Source organism: Eriocheir sinensis, chromosome 22 (genome assembly GCF_024679095.1).
Source record: "Eriocheir sinensis breed Jianghai 21 chromosome 22, ASM2467909v1, whole genome shotgun sequence".
NCBI classification, from domain to species: Eukaryota; Metazoa; Arthropoda; class Malacostraca; order Decapoda; family Varunidae; genus Eriocheir; species Eriocheir sinensis.
The window spans coordinates 11,658,853-11,680,132 of NC_066530.1; the positions used below are offsets into that span (position 1 = coordinate 11,658,853).

Here is a 21,280-nt window from a genome sequence, read left to right on the forward strand (position 1 = left end):
AAGAGTTGCCACCGTGGTTATCCATAGATTCTGTTTCAGCCTCTCCAAGCTATATCCGGCATTATTCTCTCCATTCCTGGGTGTGCCAGCTTTCCCTCCCGTGCTTCTGGAAGGCCAAGTTTTCTGTCGCCAACCTTAAAACAAATTGCTGACAACTTAGCAAAAAGCTTTATAAGCAGGGAATATACGACAAAAAATGTTTAAAAATTAAGTTTATTTAGCTTTACACTTATAGTATTACTACACTTATAGTATTACCACAATATTCGCAGGTTAATTAAAATATTACAGAGATCAGTTTAAAATAACCAATCTCATTAGATAAGTAGTACAGATAGAGTAACAATACGCCTTAAGCGAAACAAAAATAAAATAGTCGAGTATTGGACTAGATCACACTAAAAGTTAAAAGACCACATTGAAACTCGCAGCAACCCAGTGAATGTGAAACCAGCTAAAGAAATCACTTTTTAGTTAAAATACACGACACTGGGAAGCGCATAGTGGCTAAGAGCGTGTAAAAACGGCTTGAGAAATCACAGTTAGTTAAAATCCCTACAAGACGTACAATGGCTCAGTAATGGACTTGCTAGAGGACGAACGCCACACTGAGAAGCGCACATTGGCCTAGCGCGCCTAGAGGCAGGTTTTCCTAGAGGTCATTATGGATGTAGTACCTCTTGGGGTTAACGCCGCGCGGGAGCCTCTGGTCCCTCCACGCAGGGTGCCGCTCATCGTAAGGAATAAACTCTTCCCTGTGACGAGTTTCCTCTTGGTGAGGACGTCCCGACTCCCGCTGCTTCAAACCACTGCCTGGCGTTCTCTGCTGCGGGGGCGTTCTGGGTTGCCCCTGGGGCGATTTGTTGTGCGTCTGTCGCCTTTGTTCCTCCCAAAGACGTTCCTGCTCGCGGTGCCTCAACAGTTCTCTATCGCTGATCTCCTTCCCCACGATCTGCTTCTCGCGGTGGTAGTTGTTGCGTTCCAGGTTCATGTGCTGGATGTAGAGTTGGTCGAGAGCCTGTTGTTGGCGCTGGCGCTCGTCTTCGGGGCTGTCTTGTCTCTGGAGGTCCTCAGGAGTGCGGTGGGGCTGCTCGCTAGTGTCTTCTTGTGGCTGGGGTTGTCCAAGAGCTTCGTGTTGTGTCGGGACCTGTCTGAAGTGGCTCTGGCGGGCTTCCTCAGACACCTGTTCTCTCTGGCTGTCTTCTTGAGAGCTGTAAAGTTGCTCGTTTATGTTCTGTTGTAGTTGGGGTTGTTTATGGACTTCGTGTTGTGTCGGGACCTGCCTGAAGTGGCCCTGGTGGACTTCCTCGGTCATCTGTTCTCTCTGGCTGTCTTCTTGAGAGCTGTGAAGTTGCTCGTTTATGTTCTGTTGTAGTTGGGGTTGTTTATGGACTTCGTGCTGTGGCGGGACCTGCCTGAAGTGGCTCTGGTGGACTTCCTCTGTCATCTGTTCTCTCTGGCGGTCTTCTTGAGAGTGGTGAGTCTGCCCGGTTGCATCCTGTTGCAGCTGGGGTTGTCTATGATCTTCGTTCTGTGACGGGAGTGGTCTCAAGTTGGTCTTGCGAGCTTCATCGGGCATATAATGTCTTTGGGAGCCATCCGCAAGGCTTTGGGACTGTCCGAGTGTGTCCTGACGTAGTTGGGGCTGCCGGAAGTGATTCTGACGGTTTTCACCTGGCATATTCTGGTTTGAAAAGTCCAAACGAGAGTTCTGGGGACGTCTGGTAGAATCTTTTCGTAGGTGGGGTCGAGAGTCCTCTGCGAAATTTGGTTGGTGGTGTCTGCTAAGTCCGTGCTGGGGTTGGGATGGTCTGGCAGCCTCGTAGTGTGGGGAGGGTTGTCCCCGAGGCTCGTACTGTGGTTGAGGGGACCTGTTAGCGAAGTCTTGTGGCAGTATAGCCTCTTCCTCAACAACCCTCATGGACTTTTGCATGTCGTCCTGGTTTGACTGCATAGGGTCCCTTCCTTCGGCTATCAAAGATCTCTTTGCTCTAGCAAGACCTTCTCGAACCGCCTGCAGGTCTTCGCTGCTCAGTGTCATATGATTCAGAGTCTCCTCGCCACGCTGTGTCGGGTTCACCGTTGACGAGGGATCATCGCCTAGATGCTCCCGAACGTTGTCTTCATATTGCCCCTGCACGGTGGGCACCCTGGGCCTGTAATTCCTCTCCTCCTGGCCACCCGCGGCTACAACTTGTTCACTTTCCTCCTGCTTGGTGCGATGCTGGTCGGTAAGAGTGTGTTCGTGCGTCGATGCATCCTTCAGGAACTTCTGTAGAAAAAAAAAAATCCATATAGCCCGATTAAGCATATGGGAATTTATATTAACGATATAAATATTCGCGGCACTATATTTGTAAAGCTCAATCAGCAGGCGAGAAGTGATTCTGGCGGCCGTACCTGAAGTGAACTGGTGACGGGGTGGGCGCCGCCACAGTCAGCGCCGGTCCCGTGGGCGTCACAGAGATGCTGAGCCGCGCCGGGGGGAACGGGAACCTCCTTGCCTGTCGAGGGCGGCAAATAATCACTTCCTGGAGGCGGGGAAATATAATCATGTGGTCGTTACAAAAACAAAAGTATTCCATAAAGTCTCCAAATGATACAGCAGTCTTACACAATCTGTACATATGAGTAGGTAGCCGCTAATACTGAACTACATTACAAGATTATACTAGTCTGCAATACGGAACAAAAGCAGGATAATCTTTCCCCTCAGAGCACCAAACTCACCCAGCATCAGTCCACGTTATTTGTTTAAGGTAGCATAGTTTGTATAAAGTGCTGAATCTCATTTGAGTTTACATTATTTTTGTGCCTGGATAACGTTTACTTTATCAACAGTACCTAATGTGCCAAGATTCGTACCTCCCATCCACATGCAGCCGATGAAGCAAAGTGAAAGCATGACGGTGATGAAGAGCCCCTTCCCGGAACACAGGTAGAAGCGGGACGTCCACTTCGACACCGGCTTCAACACGTTATTGCTGCGGCACGTGAGGATCTGCGTGACGGTAATCAAACCAAGACGTTAATTAGCAAAGTATATTATTTACATGAACGTGCTTCGTATAATCAAAACCTAGAACATTCATAAGTGAAGTTTTTATTATTCACAGCAACGTTCTCTGTACAATCAAAATCAAATAAAATTGCGAAGTGTTGAATTTAAGCTACATGATTGCAGGCGCGAGTAACCATGACAGTAAGTCTGTACAGTAAGTTGGTCCAGCAGCTCCGTCCCTCATCCAAAGCTACGGCAGCCGATTGGTGGGAAGAAATGAGACTAAGTCAATGTTACTATGGAGGGTGAGGAAGGGAGGGTGAGGAAGCGGGCAGGGTTTCTGGGCCGACTTTGTGTACGGCGACTCTAGTTAGGCGCCTCCACTCACCTGGATGGGCGAGTCGTAGTTGAACTGCGTGGAGAAGGCGAGGCGGGGACTGACGAAGCAGGGCGTGTAGCCGGGGGTGGGCGGGGGGCGCCGGTCCCCCACAGTCCTGTGACCAAAATAAGGTAAACATTCCTACGGTCGAGGCTACGTGAATAACAGATAACAGGATTTCAATGATAAAAAAAAAACCTTGAGAATGTTATCAGTGTGTAGCAGAGATTTTATCAACAAAGTTCCTAATACCGTTATGCGGGAAATGGAAAATTAAATAGCCACAACTTTTAATCAATTTTGGTATTTAGAACAAACCTCGCAGTAATGAGTTTTGGACGGAGAACACAGAGCAGTGCTACGAGTATAATTCATTTTAGGTTTTGAAAGCTTTTATACCATTTTACTTATTTCAGATAGTTCTCTTTATTAACATTTGAAGCTTGCACCATCCTTTAAGTCACAAAGAGAAATAGCTATAACATTCTTTTTCCAGCTATACAATATCCCAGTTATTAGTATCAGCTTCCACCTTCCCCTTACTATGTGTCCACCATCCCTTTACCACCCGACATCACATGTATAATACCTTTCCCAGCGTTAACATCTCCAGTATTCGCAGCTTCCAGCATTCAATTGCCACCCCGCAGTACACAAGCAGCTTTTTCTTTCTAGCGATAGTTTGCCAGTTAATAACACTGCCTCACCATCACATGAACCAATGCCACGTCGAGCACACCCACGTACCTCAGCTCCGGGGTCGCCTCGGTAACAGTCACGACGCTGGTGGAGGAGCTTCGTGGCCGCAGACGACTCGCGCCGCCCGACACCTCCAGCAAGCTCTGGTGACGGAAGTAGGTTACGAGACGGCTCAGAGGCGTCAAACAATTACAACCTTATTTGTAAGCGTCCTTTAGGCAGCAGCTACCAGGCAGGCTAAATTTTTCTAAGTTGCCCAAATATGGATTTCATTGGTAATAACAGTAAGTACACAATACTCAAGATTCTAACTGCAGTGACGAGACTAAGTCGAGACGCCACACTGTACTACCACGATTTTCCTTCTAGCTGTAAATGCGCAAGACCTAAAATCCTAAACACAGAAGATAATGCTAACGAACAGACGCAGATATATTAATGCTTAAACACATTCTCCCGTTTAGTAATGAAGAAAAACACCTAGTAAAGCCACCGGCCAAAACTCTGCTTCGCCTCATGAACTGCCTCAGGAACTTCTCGCGCGTCCCTTCAATATGGAGATTGTGAAAAGTTTCCTCTGCCGAACGCTACGCGTCACGGCTGGGCTGTGATGAGGTGACGCCCGGCCTGACGCGGGGACGCCGCTGCGTGTAACACTTTAAATGAACTCCCTACTCTTTCCTCGCTCCCGAAACAAATTACTGCACAAGTTTATTTCCACTTAGGTTAACATAACTGACCTAAAATATTCATTAACCAAGTTTAATTATGCCTTTTCACTGTAAGAATCACCAACGACTCACCGGCACAAACAACGCATAAAATTGGTCCCCATGTATGATGGTACAACTTTGCGTACAACTTATTTTCAGCGATCAAGCCCACACGACTTACAAACAATCCTAAGCGTTCACTCATTGCACTACTCACGTATCGGCGGTTCGGATTCATTCCCGTGAAACTCATGGCGGAGGTCTGAACAGGACGAGCAGTTACGAAGCACTGGAACAAGAAAAACATGTAGAGTATAACAAGAGTGAATCAGACGCAATTTATTCTTTGCACCTCACTGTTCCTTTACGTAAAGAAAAAAGGCCATGTTAACAATACACTTTCAACGGAAACGACTGAAGGCAAAATAAGAAAGATCGCTAAGCACTCTTCCTGCAAAAAGACCGAGAGGCCAAAAGATCACCAATTCCGGTTGGAGAGTGGCCTTGATACTCCCCTCTTGAACGACATACTCACCTACGGCTTACAAGAGAGAACTGAAGCACAACACCACGGGAGCTGAAGGAACACTTCCCAGACAGACCAATAATGGGACGAAATATTCCTGTAGGGTCCCCGCAGCACACAGACGATAGCCACACTGCCGCCCCATCCTGCTCACGGAGGCCTCATCAGCACGCCTCGGAACTACCGCTGCTTCGAAACGATGCTTGATGCTCTTGTTCGGCACTGAAGCACAGGGTCGGGACGTATTTCAAGCATACTAATTAGAGTAGAATACCTTAGATATTTCATACGTAGTAGTTGTGAATGTGGTTTATAACAGAAACTAAAAAATATGAGTGGCGTCCTTAACTTTTTATGCAGTTTTGAAAACAGGACAGTTCCACTGACTCCCTCGTTTTCTGTTATCACTCAGTCGCTCTGGCCAGTGTCGAGGGGGAGGATACTGCCGAGAAGCAGCAGTCTAGGTATGTATCCCCAGAAGCTCACCTCACACGATAGTAAGACGTGTTTGTTAGGTTGTAATTTATTATCTAAGGAAGAGTAGTGTACTTTCTTCTACTAATGGAGCTTGAATCTTGTTCCGGTAACTAAGCTACCACTCGTTAAGTTACCATTAAGTATCTGACTACCGTACACAGAAGTAGCCAAAAGGGAATTCACTTTCGACATGAATGTGTTGATATTCTCTGCGTTACATGTTTCAAACGGCAGAGAATTCCAGGCACGAACAATCCTTGGGAATATACACTAGAACAGGGGCGTAAGTTCATTTCACTGGCTGCAGCGATAGCAAGTGTTGTGCTGAGAAATACCTGGTTGGCCTGAGTGATTAAAACGTAACGTTGATATGCAGGGGATGAGATGCGTTAGACTGGATCTTGTATGACTATCTAACTGCTCGCAACTACCCATAATTATATATAATTAGCCCAAGCTATTATTATAATATAAAGGATTGGAATAAATTCAAATGATTGCTGATCCTTTATTGTGGAGGATGGACATTATACGTGCAAGCACTTGTTCTTCACTTCGCCACGACAGTATAGTAGTTACATATTGAAGTATTTGTTTGACCTTCCAGCCAGGCGGCGCCTAGTGCGGGGCCACACAGGGCGGAGGCAGTGGGCTCCTTGGCCTGACGTCTCACAGTGTGCCAGGCGGAGCATCAAACTACACTTACGAAGGTAACGAACAGTTTATTAAAAGCTGACGTTAAGGTTGAAATTCCCTCTTGTTGTATCAAGTACACACACACACACACACACACACACACACATTTCATATTATTCACCTATATGATGAATAATTACTCAGCAGCTTTTTCATTGACTCACAGATAATACGTAGAAGAGATTTCATCACTGGAGATACAATAAAGTTAATTTAGACAGAAGTAAGGTTCATATGAGTCCATATGAACTCATATGGGTCATATAAGAGTCAGCTTAGATATAGGTTTATTTAACAAAGGAAAGACGCATATGATTTTCATATGATCGAGTAAATAACTGATCCTTTCGTCTAAAATACCTCACGCGTTCTGCAAACCGCTACGCAATATGTGGATAATAAACATTGTCACGAGACTTTGGATTATCTTATGAAATACATTCAATTCTATGCAGAGTGCGTTCAGGGCGGGAAAACGATGAAAACATGGATAGATATATCTTCCTCGCGGACACGCTGGTCCTCTGAGCATGCAGGAGGCGGCGCAGTAAGTATCGGGGTCAACCAGTGTTCCAGTTAACCTTTAAAAGATGGGAGTGAGAGCGGCCCTCAAGCAGTGGCGTGGCAAGGGTCTGCACACGAGGGCACTCAGGTGGGGCAAGTTATCTATTGAGGGAACGGTCCACATATATAGTCACCTATAAGCCAACTAACTTTGCTTATTTCTTTCTGAGGGACTCCCTTCGTCCCCTTGTAGCTATGCCACTGCTTTGAGAAATGAAAGCATAAAGACTTCTCTTGGACACGCTAAAAGAATGGTCTCCTGTCCTACCGCAAAGAGCTGAGCCTCGTGGTAGCCACATTTGATCTCTCGGCTACGATGCACTGGTGGCACGTCTCTTAGATTACGGTTGAGGCGGGACTGGTACCGATATACGGAGTGGGAGGAATATACGGATTCAGCTTACATCCGAGCTGACCTGACCCTTCACTGCATATCTGGGTGAATAACGCATGAATACTGACACACAAAAGCATTAATATTACTTCGTTTTGGACGTGCTAGATACGCTGAGGACGCACTAAGTGATCAAGTCTTGGAGCTCTCTGTGCAGGGAGTTGTATGGTTAGCGGCGGACAGGAAGTTGTAGGGGGGAAAAGAAGGAATCTGTTATTCACGACCCGGGTAAGGCAGGTTGTGGCAGCCGTAATGCTTCGGGTTGACGGGAAGAACCTCGAGGTCGAGCATCTCCATCAGCCCCTCCACCACCTCCTCCACCACAGACCGCCGCGACCGTCTCCTTCGGCCGGGATCGAAGTCATGCGCGTCCTCTGTTTCCTCGATGTTGGTGTTGTCGATCTCGCTGGGGCTGAGGCTTTTCTCGGGGTCGTCCGCGGCTTTCCAACGTCTTTTGTGCTTCTCGTTGTCTCTTTCGCGTTTGTCAAAGCTGCGAGTGAGTTTACTTCGAGTTGTTTTGCCGCCGAGATCACTATCGAAGTCTTTGCTCTCAAGTGAATGTGTTCGTGAGCTCTCAGGACCGTTAAGATCTTTGTCAAAGTCATCGCTGTTGATGAAACGTTGACTTGAAGTGTTGAGATTGTTATACCGTCTAATTCGATTTGTTTTACTGCGAAGACCTGTCTCCAAGTCGTTGATGTTGAAGAGTCGTTGCCGTAAGCTTTCGAGGCTGTCTAAAGGGTTGATTCTGCCTGTTTCGCTGCCAAGATCTGTGTCGAAGTCGTTGCTGTTGAGAGAAGGTTTTCTTGAACCGTCAATGCTGTTATAACCCTCGCTGGAGTCGTCGCTATTGAGGGTGTTTGAAGTCTCGATGCCGTTAAATCGCTTTCTTCGACCCGTTTCCTCGCGTAGACCTCTGTCGAATTCATTGCTGCTGAGGGAATTTGTTCTTGAGCTCTCCACGGTGTTCAAGCGTTTGCCGATGTCGGTGCCGAGTGAACATTCCTCGGGGTGTATATCGCAGAGGCTGGCATTGGATTCCTTTTCCCTACGTGGCTCATAATCGTCTGAGAAGTGAAACAGCTTTCTAAAGGCGCTTTCCGGCGGGCATCTTGCGGGATCTTGGACGCCGAACAAACACCTCTGGAACTTAGGGAAAAAAAATGTTAACTGGGATTAGTCACCTGTTTCATTAAATAAAGATGAAATTACTGGAAAAAGTCAGATTAGAAATGAATCGAATTATATTGTAAAATGTTCTTCATAAATTAATTACCTCGTGTACAAACTGAGCTTGAAGTATTAGAACAACCTGAGTCAGCAAAATCACTAGATACTCAGTTGCTGAAAAGATTCGTTCAGAAAGGAGGTAGATCCTATTCTGCACAAACAGGGATTGGATTTTTAGGTAACCTTCGATTTAAATCTTTTACTGTACACCCCAAACTTAGAACATCAGGAAAACGAAGATGAAAAATGAGTTTCATCCTGCACTGCATAAAACAAACTTGGAATATTAAGAAAGCTTTGATGAGAAATTAGTTATATCCTATACGAAACAGTTTAGAATGTTAGGAAACCTTTGATGAGAAAAGCTATTGTATAAACCAAGATCAGAATATTAGGAAAACTTTGATGAGAAAAGCTATTGTATAAACCAAGATCAAAATATTAGGAAAACTTCGATAAAAAAGCATCACGCCCTGCACATAAGCTCGGAATAGAACACGATTAAGCCAACGAAATATACAAAATAGATACTCATGTTGTACGAAGGAAAAAAAAAAGTATTATTCTATGGCTGACGCTCTGTGCCCTCCATTGCCTCCTCTTGATGGGGTGACCATGGCAGACGTCTCTTGTTCTTCTTTTCTCATAATTGCGCCCTTCTTCCCACCTGTCTCCTTCATGTGTTCCTCAATCCTATCACTCCACCTTACTATATAGTCGTCTCCCTTTCACCTTCCCCACCAAATAAAAGGAAAACAGGGTCGCCATATACCTTTCTATCCCTCCATGGCCTAACTTTCCTCTCTTGGGACGGAGGAAAGTTTTGCCCGACGCTGTTCCGCCAAAATATCTTGCTGAGGAAGAAGTGTGGTCGGCCGACGAAGCGGAGATCGTCCATTGTGTTGGCTTGGTCGGTCGGTCGGTTGACTCGGCTCGGGGCGGCGGCGGTGGAGCGTTGAGAGTCTCCACCCGCCGCCGAGATACTTGGTGATGTGGAGGGCAAAGCGACGACGTGTGTTCTCGCGTTCCCGCCTCGCTTCCCAAACCTCATCGGTCTTCTGGAAGGTTTGGTGGTGAAAGAAAGGAGGAGGAAACGATTGTGAAGGCAAAGGGAATGCAGAGGCGAGATGATGATGGTAGAAAAGTTTTTGTTTTGAAGGAAATACGAGGGAAGAGTCAATAATGGATGAGATGTTGTGAAAGAATGATGTTTTGATGGTGAACGAAGCGAGGAGAAGGACTATTGTGAAGGTAAAGGGAAAACAGAGACTAGCAGATGAGACATGATGTTTGTGAAGCAGACTAGGGGATAGGTAAAATAAGGACGACATGTGAAGAAAGAATTATGTTTTGATGGTGAAAGAAGCGAGTAAAAGGACCATTGCAAAGACATAGCGAAACAGAGACAAGGGGATGGGAGGAAAAAAGATGTTAGTGTAGCAAAGATGATGAGTGAGGGTAAAAATGCAAGAGTTGCGTTGTTGTTATAACCAAAACTGAATTGAACTCCGCCTCCAAAACAAAAAAGTCTATTTCTTAACAAGGCAAGAAAAAAACTAATTGAAAGTTAAGTATTTGGAACTCATCGAAGACTAAAAACAGTTCGAAAGCTGCAGTTAATATTTTGAGTTAGTGATATCTGAAATCTCTAAGTAAAAAAGAGCTTGGAAAACGATCGCTTCACATTGTACGCCTTTATACATAGCACTAGATACGAATTCACACAAGAGGATATGGGAGGATAATTTATATAAAAGAAGCGATCTGTATACACACGATTATCAGTAGTTGGTAATAGCAGACATCTCTTATGAAAAAAGGGGAACTTGTAATCCGACCGTCTCTCTTTGTACGGGTTATAACACAGTACTGGACACAAATTCACACAAAGATATACAAAGATAGACGAGGAAAGAGGTCAGTGATGTAAGAGAAGCGAAGAAAAAATGATGTTGAGAGGAGAAAGAATGTTACTGAAGTAGAGACGAGGGGAGAGTGATTAGCAGTAGACTGGAAAAGGGTATAGTTGGATAACACAGTAACACTACAACTCGCTTAACCCCTTCACTGCGGATTTGCTACAAGAAGACATCACCAAGCTACAGGAGTGAAGCAAAAAGTAGCTATTGCAATTTAATGAAGAAAAATGTAAAGTCATGCACATTGGGAGGGGAAATCCAGCACGCCAATACCACATGGGAACACTCCACTATCCACCACAGAGGCAGAGAAAGACCTGGGAGGATATGTTACCAGGCTACCAGTGAAGGCCAAATCCGTGCCAATCGCAGCGGACGGGTTAAGGAACGACAGCGAATGTGACACCACCGCCAACCAGCCTCTCCTCCGCCCCCCCGTCCGCCCGTGTCTCCCTCAAACTACATAAAGCGAGGGAAGGAACAATTAAAAGAACTCGATCCCCAAAGAAGGACTCGCCGTATAAAGAGACACTCGAATCCGCCGTTCCGTCATGCCCTCCATCCTTTACGGAAACTTTAATTTTAATCGCAGTTTCATTTTAAGTTGTGTCTCGAAAGTTTTGAAAATTATACAGAACTTGAAGAGGGGTGATTCCTTGGCTTGGTGGAGAACAATAAAAAAGAAAAAAAAGTAAATAAGTAGGTAGATACATAAGAAAAAAATGTAAATGAGGGATAAATATAGACGTAGGAATTTGTTAAGATAGTCAAGCAGAAAGATGGACAAAAACAGATAGAGGTAATAAACAGATAGAAGGGTAACAAAGACAGACAAACAGAGGCACAAACAGACGGACAAAGATGGACAGACAAACATCCAGATCATGAATGACAGAGGACGACTAACAGACACGACTAAACACACACACACACACACACACACACACACACACACACACACACACACACACACACACACACACACACACACACACACACCACCCCTTTCCCCCACACAACACCCCCTACACAACACCCCTTCCCCCCCCACAACACCCCTTACACAACACCCCTGCCACACACACAACACCCCCTACACAACACCCCTTCCCGCCCCACAACACCCCCTACACAACACCCCTTCCCCCCACACAACACCCTACAACACCTTCCCCACAACACCCCTACACAACACCCTTCCCCCCACACAACACCCTCTACACAACCCCTTCCCCACACACCCCCTACACAACACCCCATTCCCCAACACAAAACCCCCCCACACAGCACCCACACAACACCTTCCTCCCACACAACACCCCCTACACAACACCCCTTCCCCCCACACAACACCCCCTACACAACACCCCTTCCCCCCACACAACACCCCCTACACAACACTCCTTCCCCCCCCACACAACACCCCCTACACAACACCCCTTCCCCCCACACAACACCCCCTACACAACACCCCTTCCCCCCACACAACACCCTCTACACACACACACAACACTCCTTCACTTCCAGCCACCACCACCACTACCCCCCCCCCCCCCTCCACCACCACCACCACCAACAACAACCCCTACCCTTCCCTTTTACGTACCTTCTAGCACATCGGCTGCAGTGGAGGCCAAGATCAGGGAAGGAGCAGATCACGTCGCAGCGCAGCGCCTCCACGTCACACCGTAAGGGACCCGACGAGGAGGGAGAGTAGGGGCCGCCGTCAGCAGCAGCCCACGCCAGCACGCCCACCAACAGGCAGCCCATACGCCACGCCTACACACGCCAGCACAACAGAGACGTGGGTAGGGGAAGGTTAGTGAAGCGCTTAATTAGTGTTGAAAGTATACTCATTGTTCAGAAAATTCGAGCCATTGGCTATTCATGTGGTTCTGAAGTATGAAGTATGAGAGGCATGAAACTAAGTGGAGATCTGCATGTAAAAAAATCCTTCAAGGTGTATAAATCATGCTCAGGGAGAGTTTGAAATGAAAACGACAAAGATGTATGCCAACGAATGCTTTCAGTGCCGCCATGATGTGTTAAAATATGCAAAAAAGTGTGAAACTAAGCGGGAGTCTCAGCAAAAATTATGTTCGGGAAAATGGAAAGTTGGAAATGAAAAAGAACGACAAAGATAAATACGAACAAGTGGTTGTAATGTGACTTTGACGTGCTGAAAAATTAAAAGTAAGTAACTGAGCGGGAATATATGTAAAAACAAAAAAAACTTTCTGGGTGTATAAATCGTGTTCAAGGAATATGGCAAGTGAGAAAAGTGTAGAAACAACAAAGATAAGTACTAACAAATGCTTCTAGTGTGGCTCTGACGTGCTGAAAAATGAAAAGCCTGAAAGTTAGTGGAAATCAACGAAAAAAAAAAAGTAAATGAGGAACAGGCCAACTGAATGTAAGGAATGATCAAAAGGGAGTTCAACAGAGGAGTGATAAAGAAGGAGAAGAAAAAAAGTCGAGTTTGGGAAAAGATAATATAACGATGGCAAAAAGAGAAGGATGAAGGGAAGGAGACGCATAACTTTCTAGGTGTATAAATCGCTTTCAAGGTTATGGAATGCGCGAGATAATTTGGGCCAATCTAAAAGCGTTTCTAATGGTACTCAATCGTGCGTGGGTGTGATGGAGAACTAGAAATTATGTGAATGAACCTGATCTGATCCTTCATATTTTTCCTCTCCCGCTCCTCCTCCTCCTCCTCCTCCTCCTCGCTTCCTTTCCTCATCTCTTGCTTTCTCCTCTCTCACTTTCTCCTTCTCATCTCCTCCCACTCCTCCTGTTCTTTCACCCCATTTTTTTTTCTTTCCTTATTCTTCCTCTAACCTTTTTACCCTTCTTCTCTTTCAGCTGTTCTTTCCTCATTCATTTATCTCTTCTTTTCCTTTCATTCCCTTCCTTTTCCCTCCCTTTCCTTTCCTTCCCTTCCCTTCCCTTCCCTTCCCTTCCCTTTCCTTCCCTTCCCTCCCCTTCTCTTCCTCTCATTCTCTTCCCTTCCCTTCCCATCCCATCCCTTCCATTCCCTTCCCTTCCCTTCTCTTCAGTTCCCTTCCTTTTTAATTCCCTTCCCATTCATTTCTCTTTCCTTCCCCTCCTTTCCCTTCCCTTTCCTTCTCTTCTCTCCACCACTCTTCTTATGCAGATGAAAAACACTGACTGACTATATAATGACATTCTCACTTCTGTCTAGTCAAAATTCACGGAGAAACACACGCACACACATACACTCACACACATTCATAAACAGGCAATTGTGCTTCGTTCTAGGTATAAGACCAGACCCATCGAGGTATTACGCTTCGGTCATTAGCGAAGAGAACCAAAAAGCGTGTGTGAGAGAGCGAGAAGAGATGAAATGCAGAGTGAAAAACAGGTTGCAATGATGGCGAGTCTGAAATGGCGACGCAGAATTGAACAAGAGAAAGGAGTAGATGCTAGTTGAAGACACACCCACCGGACAATTAATTAGCACAGGGAGAGAAGAGGAAGAAATTAAGACGGAGGGGAAAAACTATTCATAACTGAGTCATCTTCCGTAATTATGTCGAGCGGGAAAGGCAAAGGAAATAGAGATGAGAATTGAGAAGAAAAGAGGAGGAGGAGGCTGTGAAAGATGAGGAGGTGGAGGAGGAATTGTAAGAGGAGGTAGAGAAGGAGGAGGAGGGATAATAAGAGTAGGCAGAAGTGGAGGAATAGGAGGAGGAATAATAAAAGGAGGTAGATAAGAAGGAGGAGGAAAATATAAATGGGAGACGAAAGAAAAGTAGAATGAAGAGACGTTGTGGACGAAAAAGAAAGAGAAACACAAGTAGGAGTAGGAGAAAGAGCAGAAACAGAAGGAGGAGGAGGAGGGAGAGAAGAAGGAGGAACAGAAATAGGGAAGAGGAAAAACAGAAACAGGAAAATTATAAACAAAGAGAGGAACGATGAAGTAACAGAAAACAACAAAATCAAACCAAAGAGAAGGAGAAACAGCAACAAAAGTGATACACCTCTCCCCCACCAAACAATAGGAGGAGAAAAGCAATAATTAACTTAGACGAAATAACGTAGAATATGAATAGGAATAAAAACAAAAACACAGGTCAGATACATTAAAAAGTAGCTCGTCACAAATCACTCCAGCAGTCCTTTTAAGCGAGGCGGCCAAAGTAAAAGTTTCAAGATGGCATTAGCTTCGTCCACAATAAAGACTCTAATTACTCGATAGACTAATCAGTTAACCCAAGAAGTTATGAGCAAGCCCGGAGGTAGCAGAATGATCACTATATCTGAATTTTTTTTAATCTGTGTGTCTCTGGTCTCTCTCTCTCTCTCTCTCTCTCTCTCTCTCTCTCTCTCTCTCTCTCTCTCTCTCTCTCTCTCTCTCTCTCACAAACTTTTTCGGAGACTGACACTTTCGGAACATAATTAAACGTCATAATTTCTTACCTTGGAACACCTGAGAGAGAGAGAGAGAGAGAGAGAGAGAGAGAGAGAGAGAGAGAGAGAGAGAGAGAGAGAGAGAGAGAGAGAGAGAGAGAGAGAGAGAGAGAGAGAGAGAGAGAGAGAGAGAGCGAACCACCGCCCACACATCTTCACAGTGACATAGATAGCATAGTTCTCTCTACACACAATCAAACAAACAAACAAACCCCCCAGCACGGGTAAATTATACAAAATAATAAATAAAATAATAAAAACTACACCAGAACAACTAACGAACCTACACCATACAACTGTACACCCTACTGTCTTTCCTATTTCCCACCTGCTAACCACTTCACCCTTACTCTTCGTACTTATTACTTTGATTAAATAAAAAAAAAAAAAAAAAAAAGAGAGAGAGAGAGTCAAATTACAGAAACCTCGTTGGAATATTTGTAGCCAGGTAAAGAAAGTGTGTGTGTGTGTGTGTGTGTGTGTGTGTGTGTGTGTGTGTGTGTGTGTGTGTGTGTGTGTGTGTGTGTGTGTGTGTGTGTGTGTGTGTGTGTGTGTGTGTGTGTGTGTGTGTGTGTGTGTGTGTGTGTGTATCTTTCTGTGTTTTTGTGTATCTATATCGTGTTTGATGAGTCTCTTTCTGTCTGTTTCTGTATCTCCCCTTCTCTTATCTATCTATCAATCAATCTGTATATGTCTGTCTATCTATCTATCTATCTATCTATCTAACCATCTATCTATCTATCAGTCTATCTCTATATCTGTCTCTCTATCGACCTATTTTTCTCTCTCTACAGTGCATTAGGCCACACGGAAATCATCTTAGCGGCAGTGAATCTCAAGATCAAACGCTCAGTGACAATTAGTGAAAAAGTCTACGGATGCGTCAAGCCGTTTTTCACTTCCCTTCTCCCTTTTCACACTTCCACTTTTTTTCTTTTTCCAATTTTTTTTTTATCATTTTCGTGGCTTGATTTTGTTATTATTATTGTTGTTATTGTTGTTGTTATTGTTGTTATTGCTGTTTTTGAGTTTTTTTTGTTATTCCTCTTACAAGTACTCGTCATTCACTTTTTTTCTTCTTCATCATTTTCCTCTTCTTTCCATCCTTATTGTTTGTTTTTCATTATTATTATTATTATTATTATTATTATTATTATTATTAGTAGTAGTAGTAGTAGTAGTAGTAGTAGTAGTAGCAGTAGTAGTAGTAGTTGTAGTTGTTGTTGTTGTTGTTGTTGTTGTTGTTGTTGTTGTTGTTGTTCATTTTCTTATTCTTCCTCCTCCTCGTATTCATCATCATTTCTCTTTTATCTTCATCTTTCCTTCATCCTTTCCCCCTCGTCCTCCTCCTTTTCTTTGCTACCTTTTTTCTTATTTCCTCTACGATACACCCCTATATTTTCTTCATCATTTTTTCTTTCATCCCCCTCCTTTTCTTTTCTCCTTTTCGTATTTCTTCTACTCTACCCTCTCCTCCTTCTCCTCCTCCTCCTCCTTTACTATTAAGATCCAGACGTCATGTAGGAGGTATCAAAGCCCTTCTCTGTGTTTCTAAGAGCTTTTAACTTACTTTCCACCTTACACGCTTGCTTGAGGAAGACGAAGACGACGAAGAAGCTTATGAGACAGGTTCCTCACTCCGTATTAATCCGAACATCCTTCTCACGCGCTGTCCATTAAAATAACACATATACGTACTCTTGAGCGAAACGTTACGGTATACACACACACGTTAAGACGATTATAGAGACTGCACAGTACGGAGAGGCTATCATTGTGACTAAACCGATTTATAGTCATAGGAAAGGACTGGAGGATGAGGTGTAAGCTACGTAACCGAGTCCATTAGCGGAGTTCGTGGAAAGAGAAAGCGCAGAGAAAGTGTAAGTCAGACAGTACTCGCCTCTTGAAGATATTAACTTCTGACTACTACGCGCGAAGACCTCCAAAGGCTTAAAAGAAGAGGTAGATAGATAGATAAATAGATATACAGAGGGAGAATCAAACACACAAGCATGCAAACAGATAGACTAATAGACGAAAGGATAGAGAGAGAGATGAATGGAAAGAGAAAAGTAGAAGGAGAAACATAAGTAGCAGTAGTAATGATAGAGGTAACAGAATCAGTCAATAGAAGAAAGGGAGGAGGAGTAGAAAGAAGGGAAGGAAGGAAGAAAGGGGATAGAAAACGAAGGAAAGATAATGAGGAGTCAAGGTCGAGCAAAATGGCGTCTCGGAGAAGTGCTTCATTCCCTAGTAAGTGCTATGGAGGCCGGCACCTGACTGCCAACCTGGTCAAGCATCGCTATCTCAATGCCTCGGCTCGAATGGAGTTCGAGCAACCAACACAGTAAGAACCCTTGTTACAATAATATACAATTAATCCTCACTGAGGAAAACAAGAGAACCAAAGAAAACGTGAAAATAAGGAAGGCAGGATATCAAAAAAGGAAAGAAGAAAGGAAGGAAGAGAGGTAGGAAGGAAGGAAAGAAAGAAAGGAGGGAGGGAAGAAGTAAGGTTTCAAAGAGAGTTTCAGGGATCAAATTTTGCTCATCAAAAGATCAGAAACCGTCTGTTGTGTTGTACGACAAACGATGAACGACAACGACGAGGAGGAGGAGGAGGAGGTGGAGGAGGACGAGGACGAGGACGAGGACAAGGACCAGGACGAGGGCGAGGGTCAGAGGGGAAGTGAGGAAAAGATAGATAAGAAGCGAGGAGGGGAGGGGGGAAGGATTAGGGAGAGGGGGAGAAATAGGGAATAAAATAAGGAAGTCTAGATAGAAAACAAAGAAAGGATAATGAGAGAAAGGAGAGAAAGACACAGAGAGGGAGAGAGGAGAAGATGAGCAGAAAGAAAGGAAGAGAAGGAGAGACAGAGAGAGAGAGAGAGATGAGAGAAAGAAAAGACAAATGGAAGGAGAGAAGGATGGAAAGAAAGGAGGAAAGGATAGAAAGGAGGGGAAGAAGGGGCAGAGGGAGAGAAAAAAAAATTAAGAATGGAAGGAGGAATAGGGAGAAAGGAGACATGGAAGGGAGAGAGACAGGGAAGGAAGGGAGGAAAGGGGAGATAATAGGGAAGGGAGAGAGATAGGGAAGGTAGGGAGGGGGGGAGGGAAGGGTGTCGCTACGGTCAAATGATCCCACCTCAAAACAAGTTACGCTTCTCTTTCTTCACTTTTTCTTCGCCAGTTTCCTTTTCTTTTCAACCGATTTTTACGTAATCTACTATTCTTTTTGTATTTCTTATTTAAATGTATCTCGTATTGCATTTTTCTTCGTGGTCATTTTCCCTTTCTCATTATTTTGTATCGATTTTCGCATTTTTAGTCTATTTCGTTTAATCTGACTTTCTTTAAACTCTTCATCTTCAGGCTGTCAATGGAAAGACTCAGGGTCGATATTAAGGCACTCTAGCGATGTTCCTTAGACTTTACGTACGTTACCACAGTATGTATCTCTTATGTGTGTAGGTGTATATTAAGGTGTGTGTGTGTGTGTGTGTGTGTGTGTGTGTGTGTGTGTGTGTGTGTGTGTGTGTGTGTGTGTGTGTGTGTGCATAGAAAAGTAAGAAAAGAGAGAGAAAGGGGGGAGAAATCTTTAAACTTGCTCCATCCAACGCCTCTCAAAAAAACTGTGATATATTGAGGCGTGTGTGCAAAGAAAGGGTAAGAAAGAGAGAGAAAGGGGGGAGGAAATCTTGAAAACAAAAGCTGTGGGACCGAATGATCCTAAAAACCTTGTGATATATGCATTGCGTCCCACGGGATGATGAAAGAAGTGCGTGCAACCGTGTATCTCAACAACAGGAAAGGACTGAAGGAAAAGAAAGAGGGAGAGTGAGACGGGGGGTGAGGGGATTAGAAGATGGGGTACAAAAGTGTGCGGATTCATTACCACTTCAGATAGACAGATAAAGATAGATAGATAGATAGATAGATAGATAAATAGATAGATAAATATATATATATATATATATATATATATATATATATATATAGAGAGAGAGAGAGAGAGAGAGAGATGGAACGTGTGTGTATGTGTGTGTTTGTTTTTCAGCTTAAAGAAAGATGTTTGAAGATAAAAGAAAACACAATGACAAGGGGCAGGGTGAGATACAGACGTTGAAAAAAACAACAACTAAAGAAAAAAATATAGACAAAATAATGATTCCCATAAACCATCATGAAAAATTTGTTGGTTCTCTTTTTTTTCTCTGTCCGTCTCTCTCTCTCTCTCTCTCTCTCTCTCTCTCTTTTATTCAATGACTCCTATGCCTATTCTTTTTTTTTTCTCCTATTCCTCCCTCCCTTCCCATCAACTATTACTACTACTACTACTACAACTACTTCTACTACTACTACAACAACTACTACTACTACTACTACTACTACTACTACTACTACTACTGCTACAACCCTTTCCTTACCATGACGCCGGCGGGGTTGAGGTTAAGAGGCCGTCCACTCACTCCTCTGCTGCTTAGGTCACCAAGGGGTTAGTGCAGGCGGCCACGGGTCTGTAGGGGAGAGAAGGAGTAATGGGATAGTGACGGTGTTGGATTGCTTTCTTTATAGTAACAGGAATATAGTATTAACGAAGGACGTGATACAGAGCAAACTTAAGGAGGAATGGGACGAGTGAGGGTAGGCGGTGGCCGAACTGGTAGCGCACTGGGCCCACATTCACCGCGTGATGGACGACGCGGGTTCGAATCCCCACGCTACCACTCGGATTTTTCAGTCACCGCCGAGTGGCTTAAAACTACCCACATGCTGTCCTGAAGACCACCCATCAACCCGGACTCTAGAGGAAGCCGTCCAAGCGAATCAAGAACGAGGTCCGGGGGGCAGCATGAGCCAATGCAAGATGGCGCCACTATAAACACTCGCCTGCGCCAGAACGGGCTGGGCCGACCATCAGGCCCCACCTGGAAGAAGCCTTGGGCCGACCATCAGGCCCCACCAGGAAGATGCCTACCGGCGCAACAGGCAGCGACATAAAAAAAAATAAAAAAGGACTGTTACCGATAAAGCGTCGATACATGTGACTGAGACCCGATAGAGAAGAAGTGATAGTGTTTGACCAGCGGTAATAGGAACGAAGAATTAAATAAAGAAAGGATTGATATTTAGAGAGCTATTAAGGACCAGGAAGGGATAAATATAATGACAAAATATGGATTAATACACGACTTAATAGAGTAAACAGAAGGGAGCAGTGTTGATGACGAAGCATAATATTAACAGAAAAAAAAATGTATAATTATAGATTTATTGAGAAGTAGAAATGTATTATTATGGTAACTAATAAAGGATTGATACATAAATTAATAGAAAATGATTAAGGGAAGCAATTTTAATGAAGAGCGTAGTATTAGCTGAAGAAACGCATATATATTTAGAAGGCTACTGAGGACCTGGCAGGGAGAGATTAAAACACTACTGAATGGAACGTTGTTTAAGAGTGGTATTGATAAGGGAAGAGTGTAGTTAACAGGTATAATAAAGAGATTGATACAGTGTCATAATATTCACCACTATAAGCATTCCACGGCTAAAACAGAGAGTAAAAGACAATGAAATAGAAGCAATACAAAAAGGAAACTGAGAGGGAGAAATATCGTGACTGAGAAAGGATTAAAATACTATTGAATGGAGAGGTTGATGCAGCGTCATAATATTCACCACTATAAGCATTCCACGGCTAAAACAGAGAGTAAGAGTAAAAGGTAATGAAATAGAAGCAATAAAAAAGAGGAAACTGACAGGGAGAAATATCGTGACTGAGAAAGGATTAAAACATTACTGAATGGAGCGGTATTTAAGAGTGGTACTGATAAGGGAAGAGTGTGGTTAACATATATAAATAGAGAGGTTGATGCAGTGTTATAATATTCACCACTATAAGCATTCCACGGCTAAAACAGAATAAGAAAGTAAAAGATAATAAAATAGAAGCAATAAAAAACGAAAAGTGGTGATAGCATTGTATCGCCATCTCCTCCCCCCCCCCCCCCTTCTCTGGAAACTACGAAAGAAATGTTCAGTAATTGATAAAATCGGAAGAGATCTTTTAACATTATTAGAATTTCACAAATGGGAAAAGACAAACGACAACTGTATGAGAATATTAGGAAATTAATCGGAGTACACAGTTAGCATTAGACGTCAAATGCAAATGAATAAATAAATCGACGAATAAAGTGCTTTCTTTATTATTAGCGGGCTTTTTTTATTATTAG

General features: G+C 44.0%; 2 protein-coding genes across 5 annotated transcripts; both read right to left on the reverse strand.

Moving 5' to 3' along the window:
• Positions 1 to 199: 199 nt before the first annotated feature.
• On the reverse strand, positions 200 to 5,461 carry LOC127002059 (trichohyalin-like). Of its 3 annotated transcripts, XM_050867435.1 has the most exons (8): positions 5,328 to 5,461; positions 5,010 to 5,081; positions 4,128 to 4,222; positions 3,390 to 3,495; positions 2,866 to 3,001; positions 2,401 to 2,531; positions 1,280 to 2,272; positions 200 to 1,147 (listed from the first exon to the last, which is right to left on the reverse strand). In XM_050867435.1, the coding sequence occupies exons 2-8, from the start codon at positions 5,043 to 5,045 to the stop codon at positions 653 to 655; spliced, it is 1,992 nt and encodes a 663-aa protein (XP_050723392.1). In that variant the 5' UTR covers positions 5,046 to 5,081; positions 5,328 to 5,461; the 3' UTR covers positions 200 to 652. The 3 variants fall into 3 exon arrangements, with proteins under 3 accessions (XP_050723392.1, XP_050723391.1, XP_050723390.1); XM_050867434.1 differs by having other exon boundaries at positions 200 to 2,272; positions 2,401 to 2,504; XM_050867433.1 differs by having other exon boundaries at positions 200 to 2,272.
• Positions 5,462 to 6,607: 1,146 nt separating this feature from the next.
• LOC127002269 (uncharacterized) lies at positions 6,608 to 20,062 on the reverse strand. Of its 2 annotated transcripts, none has more exons than XM_050868082.1 (4): positions 19,466 to 20,062; positions 12,205 to 12,377; positions 9,452 to 9,734; positions 6,608 to 8,598 (listed from the first exon to the last, which is right to left on the reverse strand). In XM_050868082.1, exons 1-4 carry the CDS (start codon positions 19,466 to 19,468, stop codon positions 7,663 to 7,665), a joined length of 1,395 nt encoding a protein of 464 aa, XP_050724039.1. In that variant the 5' UTR covers positions 19,469 to 20,062; the 3' UTR covers positions 6,608 to 7,662. The 2 variants fall into 2 exon arrangements, with proteins under 2 accessions (XP_050724039.1, XP_050724038.1); XM_050868081.1 differs by having other exon boundaries at positions 9,452 to 9,737.
• Between the last annotated feature and the right edge of the window lie 1,218 nt (positions 20,063 to 21,280).

Coding starts and splice junctions, on each gene's coding strand:
- LOC127002269 (XM_050868081.1), bottom strand. Junction 9,738..12,204: donor TGCAGCCGATGTGCTAGAAG/GTACGTAAAAGG, acceptor CAAACCTTCCAG/AAGACCGATGAGGTTTGGGA. Junction 8,599..9,451: donor GGCCATGGAGGGATAGAAAG/GTATATGGCGAC, acceptor TTTTTCCCTAAG/TTCCAGAGGTGTTTGTTCGG.
- LOC127002059 (XM_050867433.1), bottom strand. CDS start 5,045: ATGAGTTTCACGGGAATGAATCCGAACCGCCGATAC. Junction 3,496..4,127: donor GAGGCGACCCCGGAGCTGAG/GTACGTGGGTGT, acceptor TTTTGGTCACAG/GACTGTGGGGGACCGGCGCC. Junction 2,532..2,865: donor CGGCTGCATGTGGATGGGAG/GTACGAATCTTG, acceptor CCCCGCCTCCAG/GAAGTGATTATTTGCCGCCC.